The 27,675-nt window shown below is 38.7% G+C and overlaps 1 protein-coding gene, 1 long non-coding RNA gene and 1 pseudogene across 14 annotated transcripts in view; 2 read left to right on the forward strand and 1 right to left on the reverse strand.

Moving 5' to 3' along the window:
- Positions 1–27,675, forward strand: part of Lrrc49 (leucine rich repeat containing 49) — a 166,428-nt gene that overhangs the window by 23,675 nt on the left and 115,078 nt on the right. For 4 of the 12 annotated variants that reach the window (XM_087199201.1, XM_087199199.1, XM_087199200.1 and 1 more), the window contains 7 exons: positions 1,676–1,732; positions 3,633–3,720; positions 7,980–8,177; positions 8,509–8,611; positions 12,423–12,626; positions 18,820–18,886; positions 26,856–26,999. In XM_087199201.1, coding sequence (XP_087055327.1) covers positions 1,676–1,732; positions 3,633–3,720; positions 7,980–8,177; positions 8,509–8,611; positions 12,423–12,626; positions 18,820–18,886; positions 26,856–26,999 — 861 coding nt within the window. Of the gene's footprint in view, positions 1–663; positions 1,017–1,675; positions 1,733–3,632; positions 3,721–6,196; positions 6,286–7,979; positions 8,178–8,508; positions 8,612–12,422; positions 12,627–18,819; positions 18,887–26,855; positions 27,000–27,675 lie in introns of those variants that run through there. The other 8 variants (XM_087199207.1, XM_087199205.1, XM_087199198.1 and 5 more) reach the window with 8 other exon arrangements.
- On the reverse strand, positions 9,076–19,710 carry LOC147821864 (uncharacterized). Its single transcript, XR_015446512.1, has 3 exons — positions 19,604–19,710; positions 16,895–16,972; positions 9,076–9,352 (listed from the first exon to the last, which is right to left on the reverse strand). It is a non-coding gene; the product is annotated as an uncharacterized LOC147821864 (long non-coding RNA).
- On the forward strand, positions 19,939–26,979 carry LOC106010325 (condensin-2 complex subunit G2 pseudogene; annotated as a pseudogene). Its single transcript, XR_015446486.1, has 4 exons — positions 19,939–21,900; positions 22,045–22,433; positions 22,533–23,652; positions 26,856–26,979. The product of XR_015446486.1 is annotated as a condensin-2 complex subunit G2 pseudogene (transcript).

The following is a 27,675-nucleotide window of genomic DNA, read 5'->3' on the forward strand; positions in this document are numbered from 1 at the left end:
TATATTATGCACAGTTTCAAGCACCCTGATACTTGAGATTTGCTTAAATTAGACCCTTTCTATTAAAAAACAACAGCAACAACTCTGGACTCTCGAGTGAAGGCAATATACTCTAAAGTCCAGACTTGTGTGTTCCTGCGACCGGGAGAGGAGCAGGCAGAAAGAATTCACTGGGTCACAGAATTCCAAAGTCACCAGGTCACTGAATTCTAAATGGAGATTAATTCTCAAGCACTTTCCTGATTTTACAAAAGGGGAAATGGAAATCCTCCCGGTGAGGTGCTTTTCCAAGTTGTCCCTAAGTGGAGGAGCCCAGCCACAGCCCAGGGTCCGTCCTTCCATGACCTTCGAGGGACTCCTGTCTCCCTTCCCCGCAGACCCGCAGCTCCTGCAGACCCGAGGCCTGCACAGAAAGGAGATTGGATCTGGGAGCCTCACCAGGCCTGGCGCTTGTGGACTTAGAGGCAGGCTGTTTCCTTCCCGCCATGGGTAAAGGACGAGCGGAATTGGAGCGCTCGAAACTGGAGCTCTCTTTGACATCTCCCTTCTCAGTCTCCTGCAGGGCTCTCTGCTGGGAAGATAAGTCACCCGTAAGGGGATACGAATTTCGCGCGGGCAGCGTTGAGGCGGGCCGAATAGAGGGACGGACGGGAAGTGGCTGTTGTCATAACGACTGAGGTGTTCAGTCTCTTCCCCGGCTTTTCCTCCTCCCAGTACTCCAGCTCTGTTTTTACGAGACCAGGAAAACAGAACGAGGAAGTGGTGACGCACTGGTCCCCCACAAATACCACCAGAAGCTATCACGACCCGGTTGTCCAGTCAGTTTGGGAGAGGACCAGACCGGAAATGGTAGTTTCTATGGTAACCCCAGAGCAGGTTGCCTGGGAGATGACCTCTTTTGGTCTCTTTGAATCTCTGCTGTAGCTTCACCTCGAAGACAGATCTAACATCCTGGACTGTCTCCTGCCATGATTCCAGGGAAATACCGCTCTGTTTCTGGCCGGGCTGCAAACAGCGTAGGTTGAGCTTTCCTATTTTCTTTTTCTTCCCTTTGGTGTTGTCCTTTGTGACTGGTGTCTTTGTCTTAGGTGATGGGTTGTAGTTTTGGGACCAGGTCTAGTCAAGCTGTTGTCTGACCTAGGATTGAGGTTCGTGGGCGGAACCAAGGTACTTGGAGCGTATTTAATTTTGTACGTGGCTATTCAGTCTTGTCCAGGATCTGGGCTCCCCAGAAGGTGGAGCTGGTCTTCTGGGAAAGGCCCAGGATCATTTAAGTTCCTTTGATTAGTCAATTCCTTTTTCTTTTCTTTCTTTTTTCCTAATTGAGAAAATAATCTATTATTAAGTAGTCCTACCTTCTTCACCTGCCCCATCGATTTATGTATGTAGACCTGAAACAGCAAGTGTCAAAAACCTGAGGTAGCAAGTGGAGGAGGGTTAAATTGGTGCCGACATTTTGAAAAAATAAATGAATGAAACATTTTAATTCTTAGGTGTGATTTTATTGATTTCAGCAGATCTTCAGAACATGATCATTTACCAGAAACAAGTAAAAAGAAGCAGCCTGCTCTTACATTCTAATTTTTTATTATATGGTTATCTGCATCATGGGGGGATATATCTGTATATGTACATAAGCTAAGAGCAAATTTTATGGTTTCTTTTTACATTTCAGATGAACTGTGGGCTTCATCTGGTCATTCAAACATCATCGCTTCCCGAAAAAAACAAGGTAAGATTTAAGCATATTGATATTTAAATTGAAAATAAAGTATTATAAATTCTACACAAACAACATGACTTAAAGAGCAGATTCTGAACTGGAAACTCAGTACACTTACTTTGGTCTCCAGTGTAAAGCTGATTTTTATTTTCTGACTACATAAAAACAAAATTAGCTCTCTTCTTTAAAGTGTCATTTCATTGATTACAAGATGTAAGGTTTTTGGCATTTAAATATTTTTGAAATGAAGATCCTTCTTAGAATTGGTGGCATGTCAGAGTTTAACTGGGCTTATTACTGATGGCATCTTAGAACAGATAAAATGTAGTGAGTTGGGAGGGGATAACTACACATTTTGTTTAAAAGCAGGGAAGAAAAACTAGTTTAGCAGTGGGAAGATTTTAGGTGTAATGTTATTTGAAGTGTCTTCATAATGTTATGGATGTGAGAGTCTTTTTTCCCATGGTATCTCTGGCATTTCCAGAATTCTTGGCTTTTTATTTTTATTTGTTTTTGAGATTTTTGAGATAAGCGTTTTTCTTCCCCTTTTGTCTCAATTCAGCACTCAGACATACTCACCAAACATGCACAACTATGTCTCAAGACACAACAAAGTGTCTCCTCCTTTGGCAAAACTGGAGACCTCCCACTATCACAATTCAATTATTTATGAAAAAGTTGTTAAATATATGTCTCTGGAGGAATCTTAAAGTAAAAAGCAGAGTTTACAGATGAAAGCACGGGGAAAGTAAGAATGATGAATGGAAGGACTATTGGTCAAGCAGGTAGCTGGTTACACTATACGTAAATGTGTAAAAAGTGGATACTTGGAATACAGACAACTTGATCATTTCCAATAAACATCACTTAGTTAGGTTAATTGAAAAATATTCCTTATTATAACTAGGCATAATGGATTCCCCTCCAAACGTGTCCTAATTTTCACTGGACAAATCCTATTTCTACCACTATAATATTTCTAGGAATTTTGTGTTTCATCCAGATTATATCCAATCCTATCCTACTTTCTCTCTTCTTGGTTTATGTTCTGGGAAAATACTGTTACCTCATACAAATCATGAGAGTGTAATGCAAATGCTAATGTTGTGTTTAAACTATAGATGAATGAGAGGCATAATGATTCTTTTAAGATATGCATTTAAGGGTTTTTTGTGGCTAATCATAAGTGATTGTTTTGTTTTTGTTTTTCTCAGTCCTATCAAATAATTATTTAAAATTAATTTAGTGAGAGTCCTTCTTAGAAGATTTAAGTATACAATTTATTATATTATAGTTATAATTATGTTATAATTGGACATTTAATGGGATTCTAATGATCAAAATATAGAGATTTTTCCTAACTTGATTTCATTTTTATGTGTTGAGCAAGTGACTGAGCATATAATTCTTTTAACCATTGTATTTGTGGTGATGATACAGAGGATTGATTGGAAGTGTCTTAGATTGGCGGGTGCTTTCATCTAATCTCATTAAATTGATTTGATTTTATGTGTGGTAAAGTGCACATGAAATTTTTCCACTTTAAGCCATTTTAATGTGTACAGCTCAGTGGCATTATATACATTCACGATGTTGGACAACCATCATCTCATCTAGGCACTCCAAACAGAGTGTCACATCCATTAAGCAGTTGCTCCCTAGCCTCCTCTTAGCCCAAATACCAGGAAGTCACAGATATGCTTCCTGTCCTTCTGGGTGCCTATTGAAGATACTTCATATAAACGGAGTCCTGTGACATGTAGTCTTTTATGTTTGGAGTCTTTTACTAAGCATGATGTTTTCAAGATTCATACATAATGTGGTATGTTATCAGTTATTATCTGTTATGTTATAATTATATTATTTACTACTAAATTATTCTCTAAATTTTTTAAATAATATTTTTCAGGTTGAATTCAAACTTAATAGAGATACATCATCATTTCCTGGTAGACTCTTACAACATGACCTTGAAAGAAACTACTCAAGTAGGCAAGGTATTATCAATGAGTAGAGATCAGACATAATTCATCCTATCTGAATATTAATTGTTAAATAATATTGAATTATTAAATCCAAATAAATGAGTTAAAAATGAAATGGTTCATTGGTTACCAAAATGATTTGGCATTTATTTAAGTCAGAAATGGTTTAATATGTATAGAAGATTATTTCCTATACAGAAAAAGCTGTTGTTATTTTGGTTGGAGAGCAGGTTACATTAGAGAATGGGAAAAGAATATTCCAAATGTTATATTAGAACTACAAAAAGGGCTAATTAGTGAGACAGAATATGGGAACACAAATATTTAGGAAGTAAGGAAACAGTGGAAAGAATGGAAAGTCAGGAATAGAAAAGAACGTCTTTTTCCTTTACTATCACATATGATTACAGGTATTTTATATCAAAGGCCTTAAACAGTAATGTGTATCACTTGGGATTTTTGTTAAGAATGCAGATTCTTAGTGCTCTCCCTCCATCTTCCCCATTCTGACTTTGTAGGGCTGGAATGGGATTTAGAAATGTGCATTTTAATAATGCCACAAGTAGTTCTCATAGATGTACTTTGTGGACCTCCCTTTGAAAAATACTGCCTGAAAGGAGGTGGTTGTATTTCAGAAATTTATTTCTTTAAATCAGGAAAAATTCCTTTAAGCACATTTGAACCTTGGTCATTCACTATCTGTCATATGCTGGTGTTACACACTACAGAATTCTTATATACTGCTGTGCCTCTACTTCCTAGGAGTCTGTGTGAAAGGGGTGACACATTGTACATCTCATGACTGTGTGAACATGAAGTGCTTTTGAAGACTTATTAGTGCTGTCTTTTTATTTTGTACTTCTGGGCCTTTCTCTTGGGTCTATCTTTTTTCTGTATCTTACACTCTTATGTTGGCCAGTTGATGGACTTGACACCAACCTAACTACAGTTCCATAGTGCAGGAAGGATTGTCTTGCCTTCTTTGATTCAGTTTAGTATGTAATTATAGGGTGTGTGCTATGTGCCCAGCACTGTTTGAGGGCACAGAGGTTTAGATGTAAACAAGGAAATTCCCAACTAGGGATTATTTTTAAATGCTTGCATTGTGCATTTCCTTTACAATTTAAATTATAGTCTTAATTTTTCTCCACTACATCTGAATCAGGCTTAAATACTTTCCTCCAGTTTTTCTTGAGTTAGAGTAGGGAATTGGTATACAGATTTATGGATGGTTGTCGAGGTAAATTTATTTAAGTGGTTAAGTATTTCTAGGTATTTGCCAGTGAGGAAGCAGTATGGATGTATTGATTTTGTGAAACTGAGATGAATATAGTTCTATCAGTAATGACCCACACAAGACAGATTAAAAATAAATTTAGAGAAGAATAAACCCGTTTGGTTTTTCCTTGAAAGTTTTATTCAAAATCTCTGTGACAGCGTACTCATTTGCTATGTCCTAAATGTGCACGTGGCAATGTGACTTTTCCATAGCTCTAGCAGTGTCATACAAAGAAGGCCACACAGTTTACAACTTAGCTTGATTTTTGTATTCAATGTTCTATGTCCAAGGGCATAAAACTTTGGAAAAAGTCTAAGTAGTATTTTATTGAGAAAAGTCTGGGAATTTCTATCTAATAACCTACAATCTGATACTCAACCATTATAATTAATGTTATAGCTTTCAAAATTAAACATATCATAACCCATCCACATAAATTAACCAGTTGTACTCTCAGTCAAAAGTAAAGACATTTGATTTTTTTTTTTTTTTTTTTTTGGTACTGGGGATTGAACTCGGGTCCTTGCGCTTGCAGGGGCAGGCGCCAGAACCACTGAGCTAAATCCTGGCCCCAATGTTTGATCTTTTAGTTAAGCTTTTTAGTCTAAAATTTGATATGTGATTTCTTTTAGGCTTTTTTGGATTTTGTTAAAAGTTAACACCTGTATCCCTGAAATTTTATAAGACCCAATTATTTCAGGAAATACTATACAATAAAATCTCAATTAACCTAATTTTAACTGATTAAATTTTGTAATTAAGAATTTTAAAATACGTGTGTAGAGGGGAAGACACAATGCTTGGCTTCTAAGATTATGGTAAATCACTAGAAAAGCTAGGATCAGGATTTTTGCCACCAAAACAATCTCCAAGATAAGGCTGAGTGGCCATACATATATGATAATGCACTATGACTATACCATACATCCAGCTACTTATTTGACTATCCACATATTCATGTATCCACTCATCCATCCACCCATGTATCTAGACTACAATGCAGTGAACATTCTTAACAATTGCAGACTGTTAAGCCTCTTAACAGCTTTGAGATCCTACTTATAAAATAAACCATAAAATCATATACCATTTTATATTAAAATGTAAGAATTTCTGATTTTCTTTTTAATAGAAATAACACACACCAAATAAGTCCTAGTAAACTGGAAAGACAATTAATTTATCTACTTGGTTGCCTACTGAATTTAGATTCTACCAAGAATATAAGGAATGTAAAATGAGGTCCATCTCTCAAGAAGCTTATAAATTTAATTGGGAAGACAAGGGCTATGTGTCTGGTAAGTTAAATAGTGATGTAAGAAATAAACAATAATAGAGGAAATGTTTCAAGTAAAATTTTGAAACATAGTGGTGCAGTTTATGTGTGTCTTTATTAACCAACATATAAGTGGATGTTTTAATTAAAGATTCTCCTGGTTCCCAGTCAGTTAGAGGAGCTCATGTGTAGATTTTAAGGCCTTTTGATCTAATCATTTTTGTCTCTTGCTATTTACTTTAAGGTGCATATCACACTGAGAGTAAGCTCATCATGCTGGTAGTAATTATGACTTCTGCACATAATAGGAGCTGAAAAGCAAGGAAAAAATGCCTTTCTTCACTGGGTGTAAATGCAAGCTATTCTTTGACTTCAGCCTCTGTGTCCCAAGTCTTGTTAAGTTTAAGCCTACCTTGTAAATTGATGATTGGCTTGAAATTTTAACCAAACAATTTTAAAAACCTAACTCTAATCTAATGAGAGAAATTGAGGCTGTCTGTTGTTTTGAACTTTCCCTTTATCATCTTTAGCTGACCAGTTATCTTTAATCAACTAATGCTTATAGGTAGTTAATCCTTAGAATTTTGTTTGTCTGTTTTTAACCACCTGATTTTTCACTCCAAATCTATTTAATGAATCATAGTTTCTAGTTATCCTGCTAGCAGGTGGTCACATCAGAAGATGACTTTATTGGTGATGATGGTGTCAATTCTGAATGCTTATACTCTGGAACATCATTATTAGTTATCTTGATATTCCATGCTGTTCACAAAAGCAAAATGTAAGCACTGATTGTATTGTTCAAGAAGCTAGGTGTGAGATACCTTGGTTTAGGCCTTGCAGACCTGAAGAAGCTAGCAAATACCACTGCTTTATATTTTTTGATCTGATCTGTGTAGAACTTGATTTTAAGTTGGTAGCATATTGTCTGATGGCCTCCTACAGAGTATGTTAGCTTCCTAGATTTGGTTTTCCTCTTTTCAGCATATTGGTTAGTTTAAGCGGCAGAATTCTCTAGTAGCCTCATATTCTATTTTTACTGCCTAGTTCTCCCTTCATATCTCGCTTTCATATTAATTTCAAAAAATCTAATTTCAGTAGATTTTCTCCTTATAGAGGGAAATGGAAAATTTCATCTAATGTTCAAACTGTCACTTTTGACCTGTTATTCAAATCTCACCTCATTTTCTGGATCTTCTCACCATTTCTTCTTGACCTTTTATATTCTTCTTTGGAGTATATTCTTTCCTTAGAATATATTTTAATATCTATGTCTCCCCTAACTCATCTGTAACTATCTTCATTAAGAAGGTAACTAGTCATAGAATACTTTAATGTAAATATATTATTCTTTTTTATTCTGGATTTTGTACATGTCATTCTTTTTAATTAATTTCATAGATGTTTGCCAACTAGATCCAAAGCTTCTTGCTGTCAAGGGCATCATCTACTCAAGGGCATCATCTACCCAAGAGCCTACAAACCTCATCAGGGTGTCATATAGACTGTGGACTATAAGTATAATACATTTATTTACATCCACTTTGCAGTATTCTCCACTAGTAGTATCTTTGGAGTATTTCTACTAATAGTAGCTAGAAAAGCGATGGTATGAGGTTTGCATCTGCTATTCAAAACTACTTTCTGTGTATTTCCTATGTATTTCATAATACTTGTATTATGTAGCTTTGTGATAAACTTTTTGATATTTTGAAGGAGATGGAAGAGTAATAAGCCCTTCACCTCGTAATAAATCGTCATGCATCTCATCCACAACAAACCTGACAGAACTATGTGGGCTGGAAATGAAAGCTGCCATGAGCTCCTTATCAGCATTTGGAGATTCTTCCATTCAGACACCTCCCAAGGCCAGAATCCGGCAGGGCTGCCATAGTGCTGGCCCAAATACATCTGGTAATGAGGGACTCTCATCTCAGTTAAAAGAGCTAAAATTGACTATTAGGAGTCAGGATTATCAAGGCATGAAGGTAGCACTAGAGTAGTTATATACTTTGAACAATTTGTAAAGCAAGGAAAAATATGGCATACAATGAACACATAGTTTAGGTTTGAGGAGGAAAGGAAGAACCCCAAATTTAGTAATTAATTTCAAATATAGAAATATGGAAAATTGTTAAGAAAGATATTTGTAGGTGCCAGTGTTGTCGAGATATAAGGTGACCTTGTAGTTTCAAGATTTCAAACATTTGTCTTAATCAAGTAATTTATATATCCTTTTCAATAGGTGATCATATTAATTTGGTGAGCTCATCAATGCCATCATTTCCTATTCTTCAACGTTCTTCCGAAGAGAAAATTCTTTGCTCAGACAGGTTGACCCTAGAAAGGTGAGGACGATTTCTTTTTCTTTTTTTTGACTATGTAACTACAAGAATTGAAAGATGTGAGTTCCCCTCCTATTTCCCAGTTACCCAGTTTTCTGGCTTAAATATAATCACTTTTACAATTATTTTGTTTATCCTTTCAGAGTTATGGTGAGGAATTTTACATTTATATATAAAAGGACTTGATTATATCACAAAAGAGTACTATAGTTATTTTATTTTATTAGTACATGCTTACACTATATAATCAGTCACCTTACGGGGGAATAGGCACATGAATTTAACATCTCTTCTTTTTAATCCTTTTTCCCTTCCCCTCCCTCCTCCCTCCTCCATCTTTAGACATATAATGATTATGTCCATTGTGTGTATTGGTATATGAACACTACACATCCCATCCCATCTTTCCATGTCCGCTTCCCCTTCCCCTTGCCCCCTTTCCATTTGCAAAGATCTATCTTCCTGTTTCTCCACATCTGCCTTTCATTTTGTTCTACACTTCATTTATACTTTGGATCTCTCATATGAGAAAAACCATAGGATAGCAATTTAAAAATAGGACTATGTTACCTTTGCATTACTGTAACAAAATACCTGAGACAAATAGCTTAAAGGGAGGACAAGTATATTTTGGCTCACAGCTTTGAAGTTTTTAGTCCATAATCAGTTGGTTCCATTGCTTTTGGCCCTGTGGCAAGGCAGCACATTGTGGTGGGAGTGCGCGGTAGTCCCAGCTATCACCTTCTGTTGGCCAAGAAGCAAAAGAGAGAGAAACAGGAAGAAGGGGGGTGGATCTTAATATCTTTTTCAAGGACACATTCCCAAAGACCTATAATCTCCCACTAAGGCCCAACAGCCTATGGACTCCACCACCTCTCAGTAGCACCTTACAGTGGGGATCAAGCCTTAACACATAGGCCTTTGAAGGGACACTTATCCAAACCATAATAGTGCTGTTGTGAGGAAACCTTGACAGTGTGGTCCTCACGTGGGCTCCTTGGGCCCCATCCAGTCTAGTTCTCTGTTGCTTCCCTGGCCTCTTCACTTCCTGTACACTCTTCCTCTCAGTCTGTCCCAGCCACTCCAGCCTCCTGGCTGTTCCTGAGTACATCACTCGTGCCTATACCCTGTACTTGCCACTCCCTCTCCCAGGGATGTGGGTCTTCTACCCACATCTCTGCAGGCTGAGCCCCTCACCCCTTCAGGTCTTTACTTGGGTTTCATCATCTTAGGGATGACTTTATCTGGCCTCCAAAAGTATGTCTTTTTCCACCCTGACATTCCTCAGCCCCCTTCTCTGCTTTATTCTTCTTAGCACTTGCCATCCTCTGACATATTAAATATTTACTTATATTTGTTGTGTGTCTCCTCCTGCTAGACCCTAAGCTCCATGAATATTGGGATTTTTGTTCAATTCTGTATCCTTGGCACCTAGAACAGAGCATGGTACAGAATAGGCTCTTGATAAAAAAAATTTGTAAATGAATGACTATATTTAGGACTGATTCCCAACTTTATATCTAAGAAGTTACCCATAATACAGTGGTCAATGAAGGATTCCACCCCCTGGCTTGGTGGTATAACCAGCAGAAAAAACACTTCTATACATAGCTGTGGGTTAGCATTGCACACCCGACAATAAGTTGTAACGGACCACCTGTGTAGTTGAGAAAAAGCTCTCGGAGGTCTGATGTGGTATTTTGTAGGCAAAATTTTGTAGGATTGATGGGTTTGGGAATTCTAAATTGTAGCTTGGGGTGACTCTGGCTGTTGTGAAGATGGTCCTTAGCAGCATGGGCCTCTGGGGAGGGGACCCAAGCATTGATGAGGTAGAGACTTGCTTATCAAGAAAGTCAGGACAGAGGAGACTGACTTCAGAAGCTGGTGTGAAAGACCTGCTCCACAAAGATGCAATAAGCTTAGGCACAGTTTGACGGGAACCAGGATGTGCAGTCAAGAAAGTTAGGTGAGCCAGCAGCGTGGGAGTAATTTAGGAATCTTTGAGTACCAGTGGGTAACAGCAGTGATTTCTTCCACACTGTGTGGCTTCCTAGCCAGTGTGGTAGAGGTCAAGGGTAGATGCTAGCTTGAGGAAAAAGGCTTGGAAGAGCTAGGCCTTGGTGGTTCCAGGAGTTAGGGTTGGCCTAGAGTACCAGGAATGTAGCCTATCAGTACGTAGGTGGAATCACAGAAGCAAAATGTCAGTAATGGGGTAGAAATGTACCACCCAAGGGATTTTTAGTCATAGCAAGCTCCCCTGGAGGGCACTGGGTCATTGCTTATTGTGTGTGTGCTTGCTTCTTTTGGTGGGGTGACAGGGATTCACAGGGTTAAGGGGTGGGCCTTGGAGTTGGGACTTAAGGCTTGTGTTTAGAATCCAAGGAAGTGACTTCATTTCAAGCTATGGCAATTTATGTAAGGTGGTGGTGGTAGAAGCTATTTCTTTTCCTATGTTAGTGGTAACTAATACAAGAATTGGGTGAAATAAAAGTTGGTAGATATCAGTAAGTTTAGCTATGAGAAACAGAAAAACTAAATAGGAAAAAGGAAATAATTTAAGCTTTTCCTAAGCTGATCACAAAGATAAATTTTAAACTAGAATACCGATAATTTGCTAATTTATAATTTACATAGCAGAAGTATCCACTATAAGAAATATAATTTTATGAATGAGATGAATTCTAAATATTATCCATAAATTAAGGGGATTAAACTATTACCTAATATTTTTAACATTTATTTTAAACCAGTTTCTTCAGCCGATTTTTTAACATTGTATTTTCATCAACCATTAACATTCATTTAATACTTTTTGCTAATAATTTTTTTTATTGTAAGGAGAATTCCGATCACTCTCATAGTTTTATTTGTGCTCATAGCACTGTTTCTTTAAAGCTTATATATTAACTTGATTTTTACTGAAAGAAAATATTTCTAATAAACTCCTCTGTTAGAATTATTCACACACAGAGATATATTTTCTTTAAAAAACTCTTTTGAACCTCTCAAAATAGCAGCACTCAGTACTTCCTCTCTGGCCACATTATCATACTGGTAGAAAACTTACTTAAAGAGCCTTTATTTCTTTGCTTCACATGTGACATAACTTTTGCACACAAGAGGCTTAGTGTTTTAAGTGCCGATGAAAACATACATTATTAATGTTTCATCCTCCCTTGGAGTACTCTAAATACCCTAAAAGTTCAGTTAGTGCTGAACATGTTGACCTAACACCTAAGCTTCTGTGGAAATATTCTCTTAGGACTACCTTACCATTAATGGATTCAAAATGAAATTTTTCTTTCCATCAAGTCAACTATAGATAGTTGAGTTTCTTGCTGTTGTGACTCATCTAACTCATGAGTCTGTGATTCTAAAGGAGACACTTTTATATGGTTTTTGCTCTGATGACTTGGTTGCCTGCCAGTCTCTTACATCAATGCATTGATGCCAACGGCAATTCTCTGGTTATGTGATGTGGTTCTTTTGACCATCTAAACCTCTACCACAGCAGACAGTTACATTTGAAAGCCTTCTGATGTTAAGTCAATTTCATGTGAAATAGTGACATTGGAGATTTATTTAATACAATGAGGGGTTAGACTTAATTTTAGTAATTCCCCTTGTCAAAGTCTATTGGCTTTTTCATGCATGATTTATAATTAAATACAGGTCACATAATACAGGGAGTTGGAAGTGGTCCAATTTGTCATTTCTCAAAACACAAGAGCACAAAGATACTAATAATAACAATATTAAAAAATGAGACAGACTGCTGAATCCAAATTGTACTGACTTTAAAAAATTTTTCTAGGCAAAAGCTGACTGTATGTCCTATCATCGATGGAGAAGAACACCTTCGTTTGTTGAACTTTCAACACAATTTTATAACTCGGATCCAAAACATTTCTAATCTACAGAGGTTAATATTTTTGGATTTATATGACAACCAGATTGAAGAAATTAGTGGGCTTTCTACTCTGAGATCCCTCCGTGTTCTTCTGTTGGGGAAAAACAGGTATTCTTTGAAAAGCAGTTTTTGTTTGTAGCCTAATATACATTAGGACTAATGTAGAGTCATATGTGTTTTGATGGCAACTCAGAATGGAATAATACCTTACAACTATTAGACTAATTTTTGAAAAATTATTTCAATGGATTAAGATTCACTTATGAATTATTTTATGAGATTCAGCCTGATAATTTGTCAAACTCTGTAATAGTTTCTGAATATTTTACTTATATTGCTTCCAGTGCCATATCTTACATGGCTGACTTTGGCTATAACTTTATATTTTCTTAGGACATATTTTAAGCACATGCATTCACGTTAGGCTTGTGTATTTCACTTGCCATTCTTGGTGTTTCACTAAGTGTACATAGTCACTACTTTGTGATTGTGAAATTAGTGATTCTTTTCAGGTGGCAGTTTCAGTATGTGCTGTTTAGTATTATGCTCTGTATGTGTACCTCTCCAATTCCTTGTATACAGCTGTATTATGTAGTGTGGCTACTCAATTGCTGGTTCATTTCCTCGAGATTTATTTTTGACTTTTTGTTCTGTTTTACTGAATAGCTTTTACAATACCTACAAAGAGGGGCTGTGTTAACAAAGTTCAAAAATGAGTAATATCTTTTCTTCACTCATTGCAAGGTTCATAACTGACACACTGATAATAAAGACTGATTTTAAGGGAAAAGCATAACATTTATTTAGTATAAGTATTTAGTATCTGACATAGTACTTCACAGAAATGAAAACCCCCAAGAAACAGGGAAAACTGTTTTTGTGCTTAAGTGGTGACAAGTGGAGAGTCATGTAGAAATATTATTAGACAAAAGGGGGTATGCTCTAATGGTAATAAGCGGGGGAGAGGAACACTTAGTGAGGCCTGTTTGTTCAGATTGTTCTTGGTGTCTCCATGTATACAATCCTTTCTCCTGCTATAGGGCAGGACCCATCTGAATTGAGGGCTTTATGACATGATATGCTAAAGTCCATATTTCTTTAACTTGGCACTCTTTATTCCCACTACCCAATGATAATAAAAAATACTTTTTCAAGGATAGTGTCCCAGGATTTTAAAATCTTATTTTTCCTTTGTGGTTACTCTGAAAGTTCCCATTGGTGTAGTTTATCACCCACAATTAGCTCGTGTTAAATTGATCATTATGTAGTTTGAGAGAACTTGGGGAAAATTATAAAGTTATAGATCATTAGGGCTTGACAGGACCTCAGAGACCAGCTCTCTCATTTTATTGGTGTGGAAATGGAGCAGTCAAGTGAATTTTGCCAAGGTAGATATTACAAATGTACACCATAGGAGCATTCCCTCATGGCCATTCCCTGAGTGAAGTAAGGAGGGGAATTAACTTGTCATGTATTTAGGGCTCTCCCTTCTAGGTGTTCCCTATTGCTGTCCCAGATATTGTTACTGCTCTCTGACACTCAGTTATTGATTTCTTTATCGAGCTTAAATTTATTCTTTAGTACCATTACTCTATGGCTTCCTCTAAGGCCTTGAGTCAAGACATTTTTTAGAGATATTTTTAATCTCTTTCTCTGGTTTTAAACAGCATCTAAGAGGTGGTCTTGGTTCCAGCCATTTAAAATTGTGTCTCTATTTTTTCTTCCTATGTCTATTTTTCTGTCTCTCTGGCTTCTCAGAAATAACATGTTTGTTTTGGTACCTTCTACCTAGAAATATCTGTAAAATGCTGACCCCTAACATATATGCCAGGAGCTCTCCAGTCAGGTGACTTTCACAGCAAGGGGTCTTTAAGCTTTGAGGAAGCAGGTCTATCCTGTGGCAGTACTTTAGTGAGCATCAGGGAAACCTGCCTGTGAATGCAGATAGGAGGGAGGCATATCTGTCACCTTATCTTCTCATGTGTTTACCTTGGGTGACTCAGTTGCTCACATTGGTCAAGTTCATAAAGTTCTCTCCCTCCCACATTGCAAAGCATTGCACCATCTTTTAGTCCAGGACAGTGGAAAGCCTAACCAACCTCAAGCCTCTAAGCAGCCTCCAGCAAAGATTTTTCCTCTAAAGCTCAGAAGACCCCTGGTAAGACTCCTTTTTAAAATTCTCCCAATTCCACTTTGCTGTTGATGTTCCTGCTGTCTAATTTTTCTGTCTTCACCCTCTCCTATTTATCCTCTCCAGATTTTATGGTGGGCTTCTGATCACAGGCTATAATGATCTCTATCTTTTTCTGATCACCCAGTATTATGGACATAAAGCTCTCTGCCAGAACTTTGGGTACTCTGTTCTCTTCCTTTTGACTCCTTGAAGTTTCCTACTGAGGATTTATCTCTGACCCTTGAAAAGCCAAGCCTTCATATAGGTCCTGGAAGGGGTTTTTATGCTGGTCTTGGTAACATAATGTGGCTGCTAGGGACAGGCTATGACATGGCCCTAGAGGTCTATAGCTGCCTAGGTGATGGGTTAGCCTACTCTTTTTCCAGTGTCTGTTTCTGTACAAGAAAACCTTTTCATAAAAAACCTTTCAGGTCACATTGGTGTTAATGTAACAACCTTCAGCTAATTGGTATCTGATAAGGATTCTGCAAGTTCCTCACATTACTACCTGGGACCTGTGGCCACTTAGGTTAACTGATACCTTCATCTGCCTCTGAATTCTTTAAATTGAACCTGTTTTTAGATCATTTCAGGTGCTGAAGATGGGGAGAGAATGAATGGCAAAGGCAACTCATGATAGCAAGACTGCCAGATATTTCATTGGCCTTGACTTTTACTGATTGAGTGACTTGCTCACCCACTGCTTTTCTTGCTCCCCTGGGCAACTAGAATCTGCAGTTAGAGTCATAATGTGACTGTAGTCATAGTTAAGAAAATGTTTCAAGTCACAGCAGAGGAGTGAGGATGTGAGCCCCTGGTGATCCCATGGGAAGACTATTGCACACGGAGTGTCCTGTGGTTGAAGTGTCTTGCAGGTGATCAGAGTTTGTGGTCAATGCAGAAACACAGCCCTTTGATTCTTTAGATTGGAAGACTTTGCACTGTGGTGTTCAATAACTCAGTAATACAAGAGCAGCCAGATGGCAAAGTTAGTTCCAAGGAGAAAGAGAAGAACTGATAACCTATATTTCAGCAAATCCTTCGGGGAATCTCATACACACAAAAGTTTGAGAATTCTTCTTTTAGGGAATGTGAGCTTGAGAGTATAAAAGAATTGAACAAATATCTTCTCTAATACCTGTGAGGTCATATTGTTATTAGAAAGCATGACTCTGTCCTACATTGTACTATTAGGGACCGAAATTTCCTCTGTGTTTTTAGGTGTTTCAAGAGCAAAGCAGGCAGAGAAAAAATTTTGTTACAAGTTTTGTTTGTTTCCATCTGGTTTGGCTATTAGTTTAGCTACTAGAGTGAGAATTAAATGACAGAATAATATTAAGTACGTGGCTCTGGATGAAGGCTAATGGAGTCCAGAAGAATTCTGATGGTTTGGATGAAATGAGCAAGGGGTGTTCAAAGAGGTAGGTAGGTCACTTTCTAGGAAAAGGGAACATTCTGCCAATGTCATGGTGTGTGATGGGAGACAGTTGTGGTCATAGGGAGTATGACTGCATGAAAGCGAGAGGGGGAAAACTAAAACCACTAGTGATAGTAATTCTGCGTGTATGTTAAATATTTTTCTTAACTAAGTTGGGTTGAGTTGCATGGTGATATAATTCTTCTTTCGGCAATGATGTAAGAAGGCTGAGGTCAAATGAAGACAGAAATTCATGGTGTTCAAGTTCCTTTATATCATTGAGTTTACATGGTTATTAGCATATAACTATGAAATTTCAAGAGGTGATCCAGGTTCTGGAAGCATTCAGGGAGAAACGGTTCTTTGAGACAAGAGAAATAGGTATGTATGGACAGATACATGGTGATAGGAATGGATTACATGAGATTTTGTCCCTCATTTGCCATTGCTCCCTTTTCCCTGTGAATGTTGTAGTACGGGAAAGTAGGAGTTATAGGAACAATAACAATTATGTGGCATTTTCTGTTGTTAGAAGAATCTACTTGGGAAGTTGGGGGCAGTTGGGGGCAGTCGAGCAGGTAAAGTAGGCATAGAAGATAGGAATAAAAAAGACAATAGGTAGGCCTAACCATTACAGTGTACATTAGGTGGAATTTTAGGGATAAAATTGTGGATTTTTTTTTTTGAGACTGGATCTTGCTATGTTGCCGTATTAGTTACTTTTCTCATTCTGAGGCAAAATACCCAACTCCCAAAGTTAGAGGAGGAAAGATTTATTTAGCTCACAGTTTGTAGAGCTTTCAGTCCATAGTTGGCTGGGTCCAAGGCAGGTTGGCATGGCAGAGAGGCATCACGGAGGAGAAACTGTCCATGGCAAAGCAGGGAAGGCAGAAGACAGCAAACAGCAAGAAAGTGAAAAATGATGACACTAGCCCTCTTTCTGTCCCTTATATTTTATCCAGGCTACCAGCCCTTAGGGTGGGTAGCACTCATACCCAGGGTGGGGCACCCTTAATCCTACTCAGAACTATGCCAAGTCAATCAGTGGATTAATTTATTAGTCAAACACCCTTGATCTCAGCATCACACACTTAATCCCAGCATCACATATTCTAGATCCAGCTACCTCTGAAAAGCCCCACCTGTGACCACATGAGGCTTTTGTTTGTGTGTGGGTGGGGGACATCTAGACACAAGCCATAACTGTTTCCCAGCCTGGTCCTTAATGCTTGGGTTTAACTGATCCTTCTGCCTCAGTCTCTTGAGTAGCTGGGACTACTGGAGCATCCCACTGTGCTTGGTGTGTGTGTGTGTGTGTGTGTACATGTGTATGTGTGTGCATACATGCGTGTGTGTGTATGTGTTCTATAGTAAAGTTCTGCCTTTTCACAAGATAGCAAATCAAAGCTGGGCATGGTAGTGCACACCTGTAATCCCAGCACTTGGGAGGCTGAAAAATTCTCATGAGTTCAAGGCCAGCCTGGGCTACATAGTGAGTTCAAAACCAGCCTGAACCACACAGTGAGACTCTGTCTCACACACAAAAAAAGCACTTAGCTGGTGTACAATTTGTCTGCGTGACAGATAATCCTGTTATAGATACTCATATACCTAAGACTCATCCATTTATTCTGTGCATTCATTTATTAAATATCTATTAGACACCTGCTTGGTACCACAGACTGTACGAGTGCTGAGGGTAGAGTCGAGAACATATCAAAGTTTCTGCTTTCTTGAAGGTCAGATCTTGTCTTGGCAAGAGAGATAATAAAAAAGTGAACACAAAAACAATATAATTTTAGGCGATAATAAATGCTGTGAAATCCATTACAGCAGGAGAAGAGAGGAATGGGGACAAAAAGGAGGGCTATTTTAGGTAGAATCATCTCTAAGAAGATGCTTGAGCTAAGACCTGCATAATGTGAAGGTGTGAACCATGTGGATTTGGGAGAAAAACACCAAAGCAGAAAGAACAGCTAGGGTAAATACTCTAAGTCAGAAATGAGCTTATCAGGTGCAGTGGTGGCAAACATGTGGCATATGTGCCTCAGCTCGATGTTTGTTATCATTGAAAGCTCTAAAAGGTTTGCCATTAAGCAAGAAGGGCCCTGTGGCCAGCAAGGTGGCTCATGCCTGTAATCTCAGTTCTTGAGAGGCTGAGGCAAGAGGATTAAAAGTTCGATGGCAGCCTGGGCAACTTAGACCTTGTCTTGTAGATAGACCGACAGACAGGTAGATAGATACATAGATACATAGATAGATAACACATAGTACTGGGGGTGTAGATGGAAAGATAGAAATATTTTCCTGTGGCTGGGACAGTGAGTAAGCCTGTTGTAGGAGATATCCTAAGGCTGGCAGACGGTTCAGCAGCCAGATAATTTACTGCTTTGTATGTACAAGTAAGTAAGAGTGGATTGTATTCTAAGATGAACTGCCTTGAATAAGTGCCTTGCCCCAAGGTTCTTGGCAATAGAATTGCTTCTCTCTAAAGAGATGATGTTTAAGCTATCTTTCACCCTGCTGGTACTTCATCTTTAAATTATACTTAAACCAAAGGAAGATATATTGTTGCTTAATATATAAATAGTTGCTATATATGTATAAAGAGAAAAGTAAAGTATGAGTTACATGTTAACACCTTAATATGTTTTTATTTATTGATAAATGTGTTACAGCCATATTTCTACTCAACTTATTCTGATTTTCAGAATCAAGAAAATCTCAAATCTGGAGAATCTAAAAAACTTAGATGTTTTGGACCTTCATGGAAATCAGGTATTGTGAAGCGCTTTTCTTTTTCTCTTTAGAAAAATGTCTAGGAAAACTGTATTATAATACTTTTAAGGATCATACGTACATTGAGATTTTTAAGAATGACTTTACTGATTCATTGAAGGTATTAAGCCTATTCAAGCAAGTTTTGGTAACTATTAGCAGTAAATCACGGATAAAACATATAAAACACTTGGAATCCTTATAGTTTGGGCAATGTTTGTATGGTTTTCAAATTATCTCTTTAAGTGTTCTTAGGCACTACCTGGGATCTTCAAGTGCACCTAGTAAATGAATACCATGTCATTTGATCTGTGCGCTCTATATAGGCACTATTTACAAAGCAGCATTATTTACCAACCACGACACTGATGACGAATGCTGTTCTTTGTTAGCGCACCTGTGTTATGCATCTTATAAGCATGTCTGTGATATTCTGTGGTTTAAGATTAAATATTTGAGAAATAATTGTTTCTCAAGTTTCTGTATTTACAAGAAGAAAAATTTAAATGAAGATTTGAGTCTTATTTCAAAATATCTAAATCCAAGAAGCTTGTAGTATTCCAAAATAAAAACGCATGGTCATAGTGACCTCCGGTTTCTAAATTCAGAAGGTAAATTACTCAAGATGAAGAAATCAGCTTCCTCCTCCTCCCTCCCACTTCCTTTCTCTTCTCTCTTCTCCCTTTCCTTCCTCTCCTTACTTCCTCTGGCTCTCACCTCTTCTTCCTCCTCCTCTTTCCTTTCCTTCTCTTCTCTCCCTTTCTCCCTGCTCCTACTCCCACTCTCCTCCCCTCCTTTCCTCTCTTCTTCGAGGCTGGAGGGACGCACAGGAGCGTGGTGACGTTAGCGCAAGCACAGCCCAGGAAGGACGACAGCAGCCACAGAGCCTGGGGGCTGGACATCACGCTCAGGGGCGGGGCGGGGCGGGGCGGGGCGGGGCCGTCAGAGGGGGGCGGGGGGCGGGGCGAGCCCAGTCTCAGTTCCGGCGATAAGGGCAGGGCGGGTGCTGGCAATCACTTTTGAATCTGGTTCCAGTGCGCTAAACGTCTGGTCAAGTGCCAATTGAACAGTTTCATGTCTTGGAAAAATGGGAGACATTTGTACAGGCTGAGTCTAAGGAACTAAGTCAGAGAGCCTCTGCAGTTTGTCGAACTTCATAAAGATACCTCTGATCCTTTCAGCCTAAATGAGTTACTAGATAAATTTTCAAGGAGACAAAAGAATTATGGCAAAGACTGAAGAATTTATTAACAGAAGTGTTGTTAGAAAGCCTAGTGGATGGGTGGCAGATAGTAGAAGTCCAGGATGAAGATAATACGGAAACAGAGCAAGGTCCAAAAATGAAACACAGAATAGAAATAATCCCTGCAATTACGTCAGTGATTCTGGCCACTGTCTCTGCAGAAAATGAAAGTGAGAACTGTGAGGCCCAGCTGGAATGTGCGGTAATACTAACTGGCATTTTGTATGTATTGCTGGAGTCCGAATGGAGCCTGCTTCTAGAAAGAACTCCATCGAGGCCCTGTGTGTCAGGTGGGGGGAGCAGGGCCTGGCTGCTAAGGAGGACCTGGGGAAGACAGCTTTTGTCATGCTGCTCGGGAGGAGTCTGGAGACAGGAGCCTGTGCAGATGTGTGTTGGCTCTGGGGTGTGCATCAGGCTTTATATTCCTTTGATTATGTCTCAAAGGAGAGTAGGGAAATTAAAGATATGCTGCTAGAGTGCTTCATAAATGTTAGTTACATCAAGAAAGGAGGGAAGATTTCTTAGTTCTCTTTTCAATTGGAATATAAACTTTATTGAAATTATTCTTGGAACCATTAAAAACCAGTTATGGGGATTACAAAAATCTCTGATGGGTGAACATTGCAGAACTTTATTTTGGAGCTTGGAAAAAGGCTTTGGGGAAAATACTGGAGACTATTAAAAACGACCTCATCCAGAACTTGTTGCTCCATGGCATCCACCTTCCAAAGAGGTCTGCAGTGCACTCCACAGTATAGAAATTGCTGAGATACTTTCACCATCAAAAGAATGTTCAGCGAGGAGTAGAAGAGGTGCTTTATAGATTATATAAGCCCATCCTTTGGAGAAGACTAAAGGCTAGAAACTACTTCATTGTTTTTTCCTGAGGCATTTCCTGTTCTGGATCCTAACTATGCTATGCTATGGAGCATGCTATGGAGATGGAGAGTGAAATTTACAAACAGTTTGAAGAACTATAGCCTTTTAGAGGATCCTTATCTGATGGTCTGATCTACAGGGATCTTCAGTGTTTGTCAAATAACTCCAAATACTAGGAAATTATGGCCCCCACCATTCTCACTGATCTTCTGAGGAAAGTGACCAGGGAGCTGGCATTTAATACCAGCTCAGTTGATGTGCGTTGCTCTGTCTTTAAGTGCTTGCTGGTAATTTTGGATAACAAACCAATCCATTGCTATTGCTATTGCCAAAACAGGTATCGCTAGCCCTCAGCTGCAGTCTCCATGACAACTCCAAGAAATTGCAAGTGGCCTTTGTGGATATGCTGCTGAAAATCACAACTCTGTGGGCTGTGAAGTTTTGGAAAATATGCCCCGTACTTAGGGGCATATTTTTATTTGTCTGTAAACAGTCTTAACCTGTGTCTTAGTGCCCAGTGAGCCTCATCTTCAGCTCTTTCCTTCCCGTGAACCAGCCTGAGGAGGTCTGGTGTGAGCACTGTGTCATGCTGATACAGATGAACCCCCTGGCCACCTGGAGGTTTTGTCAGCATGCCCACAGGCACACTGCCTGCACCCACATAGCAAAGGTGATCCATGTTATTTGCCACTGCTTGAATGCCTGTGTCCAGAGGGCATTAAGAGAGTGTCCAGAGGACCAAGAGGAGCAGGAGAAGGAGAATGTGAGCACTGTGGACAAAATACTATCAGTAAATGATGTTGAATCCATGGCAGGTTTACTAGAAACCATTGTGATTATCCGGAAAAGCATCCGTAGAAGTGGGGAGGATAATAAAGAGGCAAATGTTTACATTAAATGTAAATTAAATTTAATTACATTAAATGTTTACTAGCTTTTTTTGTTTGTTTGTTTTTTGGTACTGGGGATCAAACTCAGGACCTTGTGCTTGCCAGGCAGGTGTGGTACCACTGAGCCACATCCCTGGCCCATTTACACTGTTAATAAGTTTTCCTCTGTGCTTCCAGAGTACAGTATCTAAAAGTATTCAAGGTTGATTGCTACAAGATCCCTTTGTTCCTGCCAGGGTCCACCATCCTTGTGTTTAGCTGTGAGGTGATCTCCACCTTAAGGAGCCAGGAGAAAGGCACTGCAGACAAGAGCTACTGCATCTTGCTGGACTGCCTGTGCTCCTGGGGACAGGTCGGGGACATCCTGGAGATCATCAATGACTGGTTCCAGGGAAGCAGCCCCAGGTCAAGGATACATGTAAAGTGCAGATCCAGGACACGCACCCAGTGAAGCCCAAGTTGACCTTGGCTTACATGAAGTACTTGGTGACCCATTCAAAGAACTGAGAGTGCCTGCTCTCCACAACCCAGAGGAAACTGAACCAACTTTTTTTATTTTTGGTACCGGGGATCAAACTTGGGTCCCTGTGCTTGTGCAGCAGGCAGTGAAACCACTGAGCTAAATCCCCGGCCCAACTGAACCAACTTTTGAAATTACTTGAGGTGTCAAAGGCAGAACTGTAGTCCCTTCTGCGGTCACCAGATGAGAAGACCTGGAACTTCAGTGAGGCCACCACCCTACAAGCCTTCAACCTCCACTGCCGGTTGAGTGTCCATCTTGAGCACAAGTTTGGATTGGAAGAGAAAGTCCATCTCTCTGTCTTGGAAGACACTGGGTTTTGATTAGAAAGCAAGGTTTTGTCTTTTCTTCAGGAGCAAGAAGAAGAACACCTGAAGCTCCATCAGCAAATCATCCAGACCTACCTGACTCTGTGTAAAGGTACCTTAGAGACCCAAAGTTTCACATACAACTTCTGCAGGGGAGTCTTGTGATCATGCAAACAGTGAAAGGGGTTTTGTTTTGTTTTAATGTGTTGTTACTTCTTGGCATTCTGAAAGAGGTCACTGGAAATTCCTTGATTCAGAAAAGAGATTCGATGAAGAAGTTACAGTGTTGTTTGACAGAGTCCAGAAAGTGTTTCAGAATATGTTGGAATACATGGCACAAAGCTTCAAGGAGCAACTGGAAGAAGGCATGGACTCCTTCATTCTGTGCAGACCCCACTTTATGAGGTCATAACCACTGTGCGGACCTGGCATGAGGACAGCCCAGTCTACCGGAGCATACTTTCCACTCTGATCTCTGCCTGTGGTTGAGATCGGCCACCAACTGCAGAAAGTTTCTAGATAGAAGAGCTAACCCCACCAGAGCATCTTTCTGACCTTCCATTATTTTCAAGATGTTTCAGAGGAACAATAATAATAAAGTCTTTGAACTTGATCAGGTCATTTCTGAATGAGTTAAAGGCATGTGTGACATCTAGTGATACTGAAGGCTTCGTGTACCTCACTGCAGTTCTTTACATTATTTTGGTTATTAACAAAGGTAAACAAAAAAGTTCAAAAGTGAAGGAGGCTGCAACCACCATGCACAGAAAGCTAAAGACGATCATGGAGATTGCTCTGGGAAAAAATAGCCTCCAAAGATTTCTTTATGAGTCACTGATGAGGACTTTGGAAGAACTTGTGAATTCTTGACCAAGCCCTCATTTTTAAATATGTAAAAGTGGGAAAAGGACTCACAAAAGTGAAGTGTGAGTGTGTGTGTGTTTTCCTATTCTTTAATGTTGACAGTAGGGCAGGATGGGATGTGGGCATGAGCAGAGAACTCAGAAGTTGCAGACAATGAGTAATAAAGCAATAGCAAAAAAAAGAAAAAAAAAGGAAGAAGATGAAACAACCAATGTCCAATTCTAAAAATATAGCATCGGGCAATTAAAAAAACTAGAATATTTTGTCTTTTGAATTTACACCCATTTGGAAATAAAAATTACTTCATGAACCTTATGAAGTAAAACATAATAGGCTTATGGATGTGAAAGCATTCTGAGGAATAATATGGTGTTTAGGAGATGGTTTGCAGAATGGAAAGAGGTGGAGAGAGGGGCAGTGTCCTCTGGAGAGCAAACAGCCTAGAGGCTAACTACAGTAATCTTTCAGAGAAGGGATGATGGCATGAATGTAGTGGCAATAGGGAGTCTTATAAGGGGTAGATTGAATAATATTTAAAAAGTAGAAACATCAAGATTTAGCAATTGATATGTGAATAGTGGAGAGTACAGAGGAATTGGGGAGGTTGACTCATTTCTGGTCTAGATTTTGGGTTGTTCTATCAGAATTTGTTCTCTTCAGGATGCTTCAAGGAAACACAGATGTGCTTCAAAAGACTCCCCTCTCTCTGTATCTCTTTCTAAGGCACAACCTGCCCTTCCTGTGAGTATTTATCTGAAAGCAAACAGTTGTCCTTTCTATATGGCGAGGTAGAAATCTTGCCTTTATCCAGGCAGTGCACCCTGGGTTACTCTAGAACATTCAGATTCTCTAGATATATTAAGAAGCCCTGCCGTCTGTCTTGGGTCTCTTTCTCTCTCATTGGTGTGACTCATAATTGGGCTTTCCTTACCAACATTCTCATCATCTTTTTCTTCTTGCTGTGAGATACATAGAACAATCAAAAATACTCTTACCTTATATTACCCTTTGCCTGAAGCTTCTGTAATCTGCTCTATGCTTGTGACTTTGTGGCTGTGATGAATAACTGACTTTATTCCATCAGAGTTGTTGTAGCCTATCAGATTACAATCAAGAAGCTAGATGGTATCCCTAGTTATTTTTTTAAAAATCACAGATTAATAACTATATTCAAGAATCAACTCTTTCTTCTCAGAGTTTCCAAATTAGTAATCAAACCATGAAGGCATTCTAATTAGTGACTCCTATGGAATTGGAGAAAGGGAGTTTTCTAAAAGAAATGTTTAGGACTATTAAAAGGGAGAAGGCATACTATTCAGCTCTGATTCACTATAACAAAGTGCCCCACTCGGGTTACTTAGACATAGAGAGGTTTATGTCAGCTCACAGTTCTGGAGGTTCAATTCCAAGATCAGGTGGCCCCATTTGTTTGAGCCTCTGGCAAAGGCAGTGCATTATGGTAGGAACACATGTTGGAGAGAGTGCTCACATCTCAAATCAAGAAGCAGAGCCTGGGAAAATGGGCTGAAGACCACTAGTCCCCTTTGGGTCATACCCAGTGACCTAATGGCCTCTCTCTAGGCCCCACCTCTTACAGGTCCACATCTCCTCCTTGGATCTGGAGCCTGGAGACCTTTGGGTGACACTTATCCAAATGATAGCAGCAGGTCAGACGGTTGTGGCCTTTCACTCTATATATCTTTCCTGAGCTCAGGAGACTTTTATTTTATATAAGCATTGGTTCTTTTCCATTTATGTTTCTTATATTTATATTGTTTGTTTTTCATAGTCCCATCTTATATTTTATTCTTCCTGTCTCCATTTTTCCTTAGTATTTTGGGAAAATTTCTCAATTTGTGCTGACATTACTGATTTCTTTCTCTACAATGCCTATTTTGTAATTTTACTAGTTCCATACATTTCAAATTATATCACATATAGTTTTGAAATGTTGTACTCCATGTTTTATATAGCTCCACCATTTGCAAATACTCTAACCTTGTTCCTTCTTTTGCAATTTTTGTGTTTTTTTGTTTTTTCATAAACCAGATAAACAAATCTTAGAACAAATTTTAAACATGATTGTAGGTTACCTTTACATATTATTGAAGCTGTAATTCACATACATGTGTCTCTTCTTGACTCTGGAAGGAATCTAGATGATATTTCTTGAGTATAAGACAGGGTCAAAATAACAACATGGAAACTAGATTATAACTTTAAAAAACAGTTCTTTCAGCTAACATGCGCTTTAAAGTGTTAAATAAAAATTGAAATACTATCATGACAATACAAATCAGATTAATTTCTACTGATTGTGAAATTCATTTCCTTAATATTCAGAAGAAAAGTACTGTGTTATGTGCATGACTCATTGTTACTTAAATCTGCTATATGAGCATTAAGAGATTGATGAGGACCCTATTTATGCCATGTAGAAACTCACCCTGTTGTGCTGTGCTTGCTGTCTTATAATAATGAGGCCTGAAATGATGCTGAGCACTCACTTCATGGTGGGGAACTTGAACGCCTGCATTCAGTGCTGATGCTCATTAGCATATTCCATGATTCAAGTCCTCTTGTTCCAAACAGTGTCCCCTTATTGCCCCTGAATAAGCAGTATTCATCTCCTCCTTGAAACATTTCTACTCATTCACCTTCACTTTCCACCGGGGATCCTAATTCTTTGAACTTTTCCATTCAGACTCGACTGCTGTCAGGATCCTGCAATGTAACCAGAGTTAACAAGGAGAATTTGGTTTCATTCTTCCCCTTGCCTTTTCTCTCAGAGGGCAGACTTGCTTTGTCACATGTGGTGCGCTCATGATTTGGGCTCCCATTGAGTTTGGTTTTGGCGGGTAGTCTGCAGCCTTCATAACCCTTCACAGTGTTGAGCACTTGGAGCTTCTCCAAACAATGGACTTACTGATTTTTAAAATGAAATTTATGTCAAATATTTACTATAGGCAAATTGTAAACTGTGATCTTTAGTTAATTTTGACAAATTAAATGACTTCATATTATCCACAATGATAGGAAATTGGAAATAGATTTTAAATGTCTTCATATAAGCTTGTTACTAAATCCAATGACTATTTTATTTTTAGGTTTTTTAAAATAATAGGTATATGTAGGGCCAGGGATTTAGCTCAGTGGTGCTACCGCCTGCCTTGTAAGTGCAAGGTCCAGAGTTTGATCCCCCGTACCAAAAAAAAAAGGTATATGTGAGGTATGCTAATCACCCTCCCCTACTTTTTTTTAACAGATTACCAAAATTGAAAATGTCAATCATTTGTGTGATTTGAGAGTTTTAAATCTTGCCAGGAACCTTTTAAGTCATGCTGATAATCTTAATGGGCTGGATTCACTCACTGAACTTAACCTGCGACACAATCAAATCACTTTTGTGGTGAGTACTAAATGGAATCAATATGTACTTTCTGGTTTTAAGGAAATGATACAAATGTTATAGTATTGGTTTGTGCAAAATAAGAGTCTAGGGTTAATTTAGTTTTCTGAATTTAAACTGTGGATATAATAACTGAGTTTTGTAATATGTTGCTTTGGGGAGTATTAAGATGTTTTGCACCTTTAAGGATAAATGTAATAGAAATAGAATAGAAATGTTACCACTAAGTGAACCAGGTAGCATCAATGAATCCTCTTCTGTTTTGTTGTGGGTATAGAATTTGAAGGAAAGTTATTGGTGAATAAAAATTGAGGAACTGTTGCACCAAGAAGAAAAAGGCACAGAGAGGAAGGGCTGAGGGCTGTGAAGAAACATATTATCACATACTTAGTATTTTTTAGAGAGGAAACTTGGTATAGCAAAAAGAGTATTGCTTAGGGCTGCAGAAGCCTAGTTCTGGACTCAGCTTCACCTCTAATTTGCTGTGCAACTCAAGTAAATCACTTTAACTCTCTGAATCTTCGTTGAATTTTTTCTAAAATAAAGGCCTTGGGCTAAATTGTCTTTAGGATCTCTTTTGGCTTGTTGACTGAGAAAAGACATAAAGGTGGTAAAGAACTAGCATGTGAGCAGGAAGAAAAGAGTTAGATCACGGAGACAAAACTCCTGACAGGAG

Source organism: Heterocephalus glaber, unplaced genomic scaffold (assembly GCF_053883595.1).
Source record: "Heterocephalus glaber isolate CG9 unplaced genomic scaffold, H.glaber_assembly_v1.0 deba00001689, whole genome shotgun sequence".
Taxonomy (NCBI): domain Eukaryota; kingdom Metazoa; phylum Chordata; class Mammalia; order Rodentia; family Bathyergidae; genus Heterocephalus; species Heterocephalus glaber.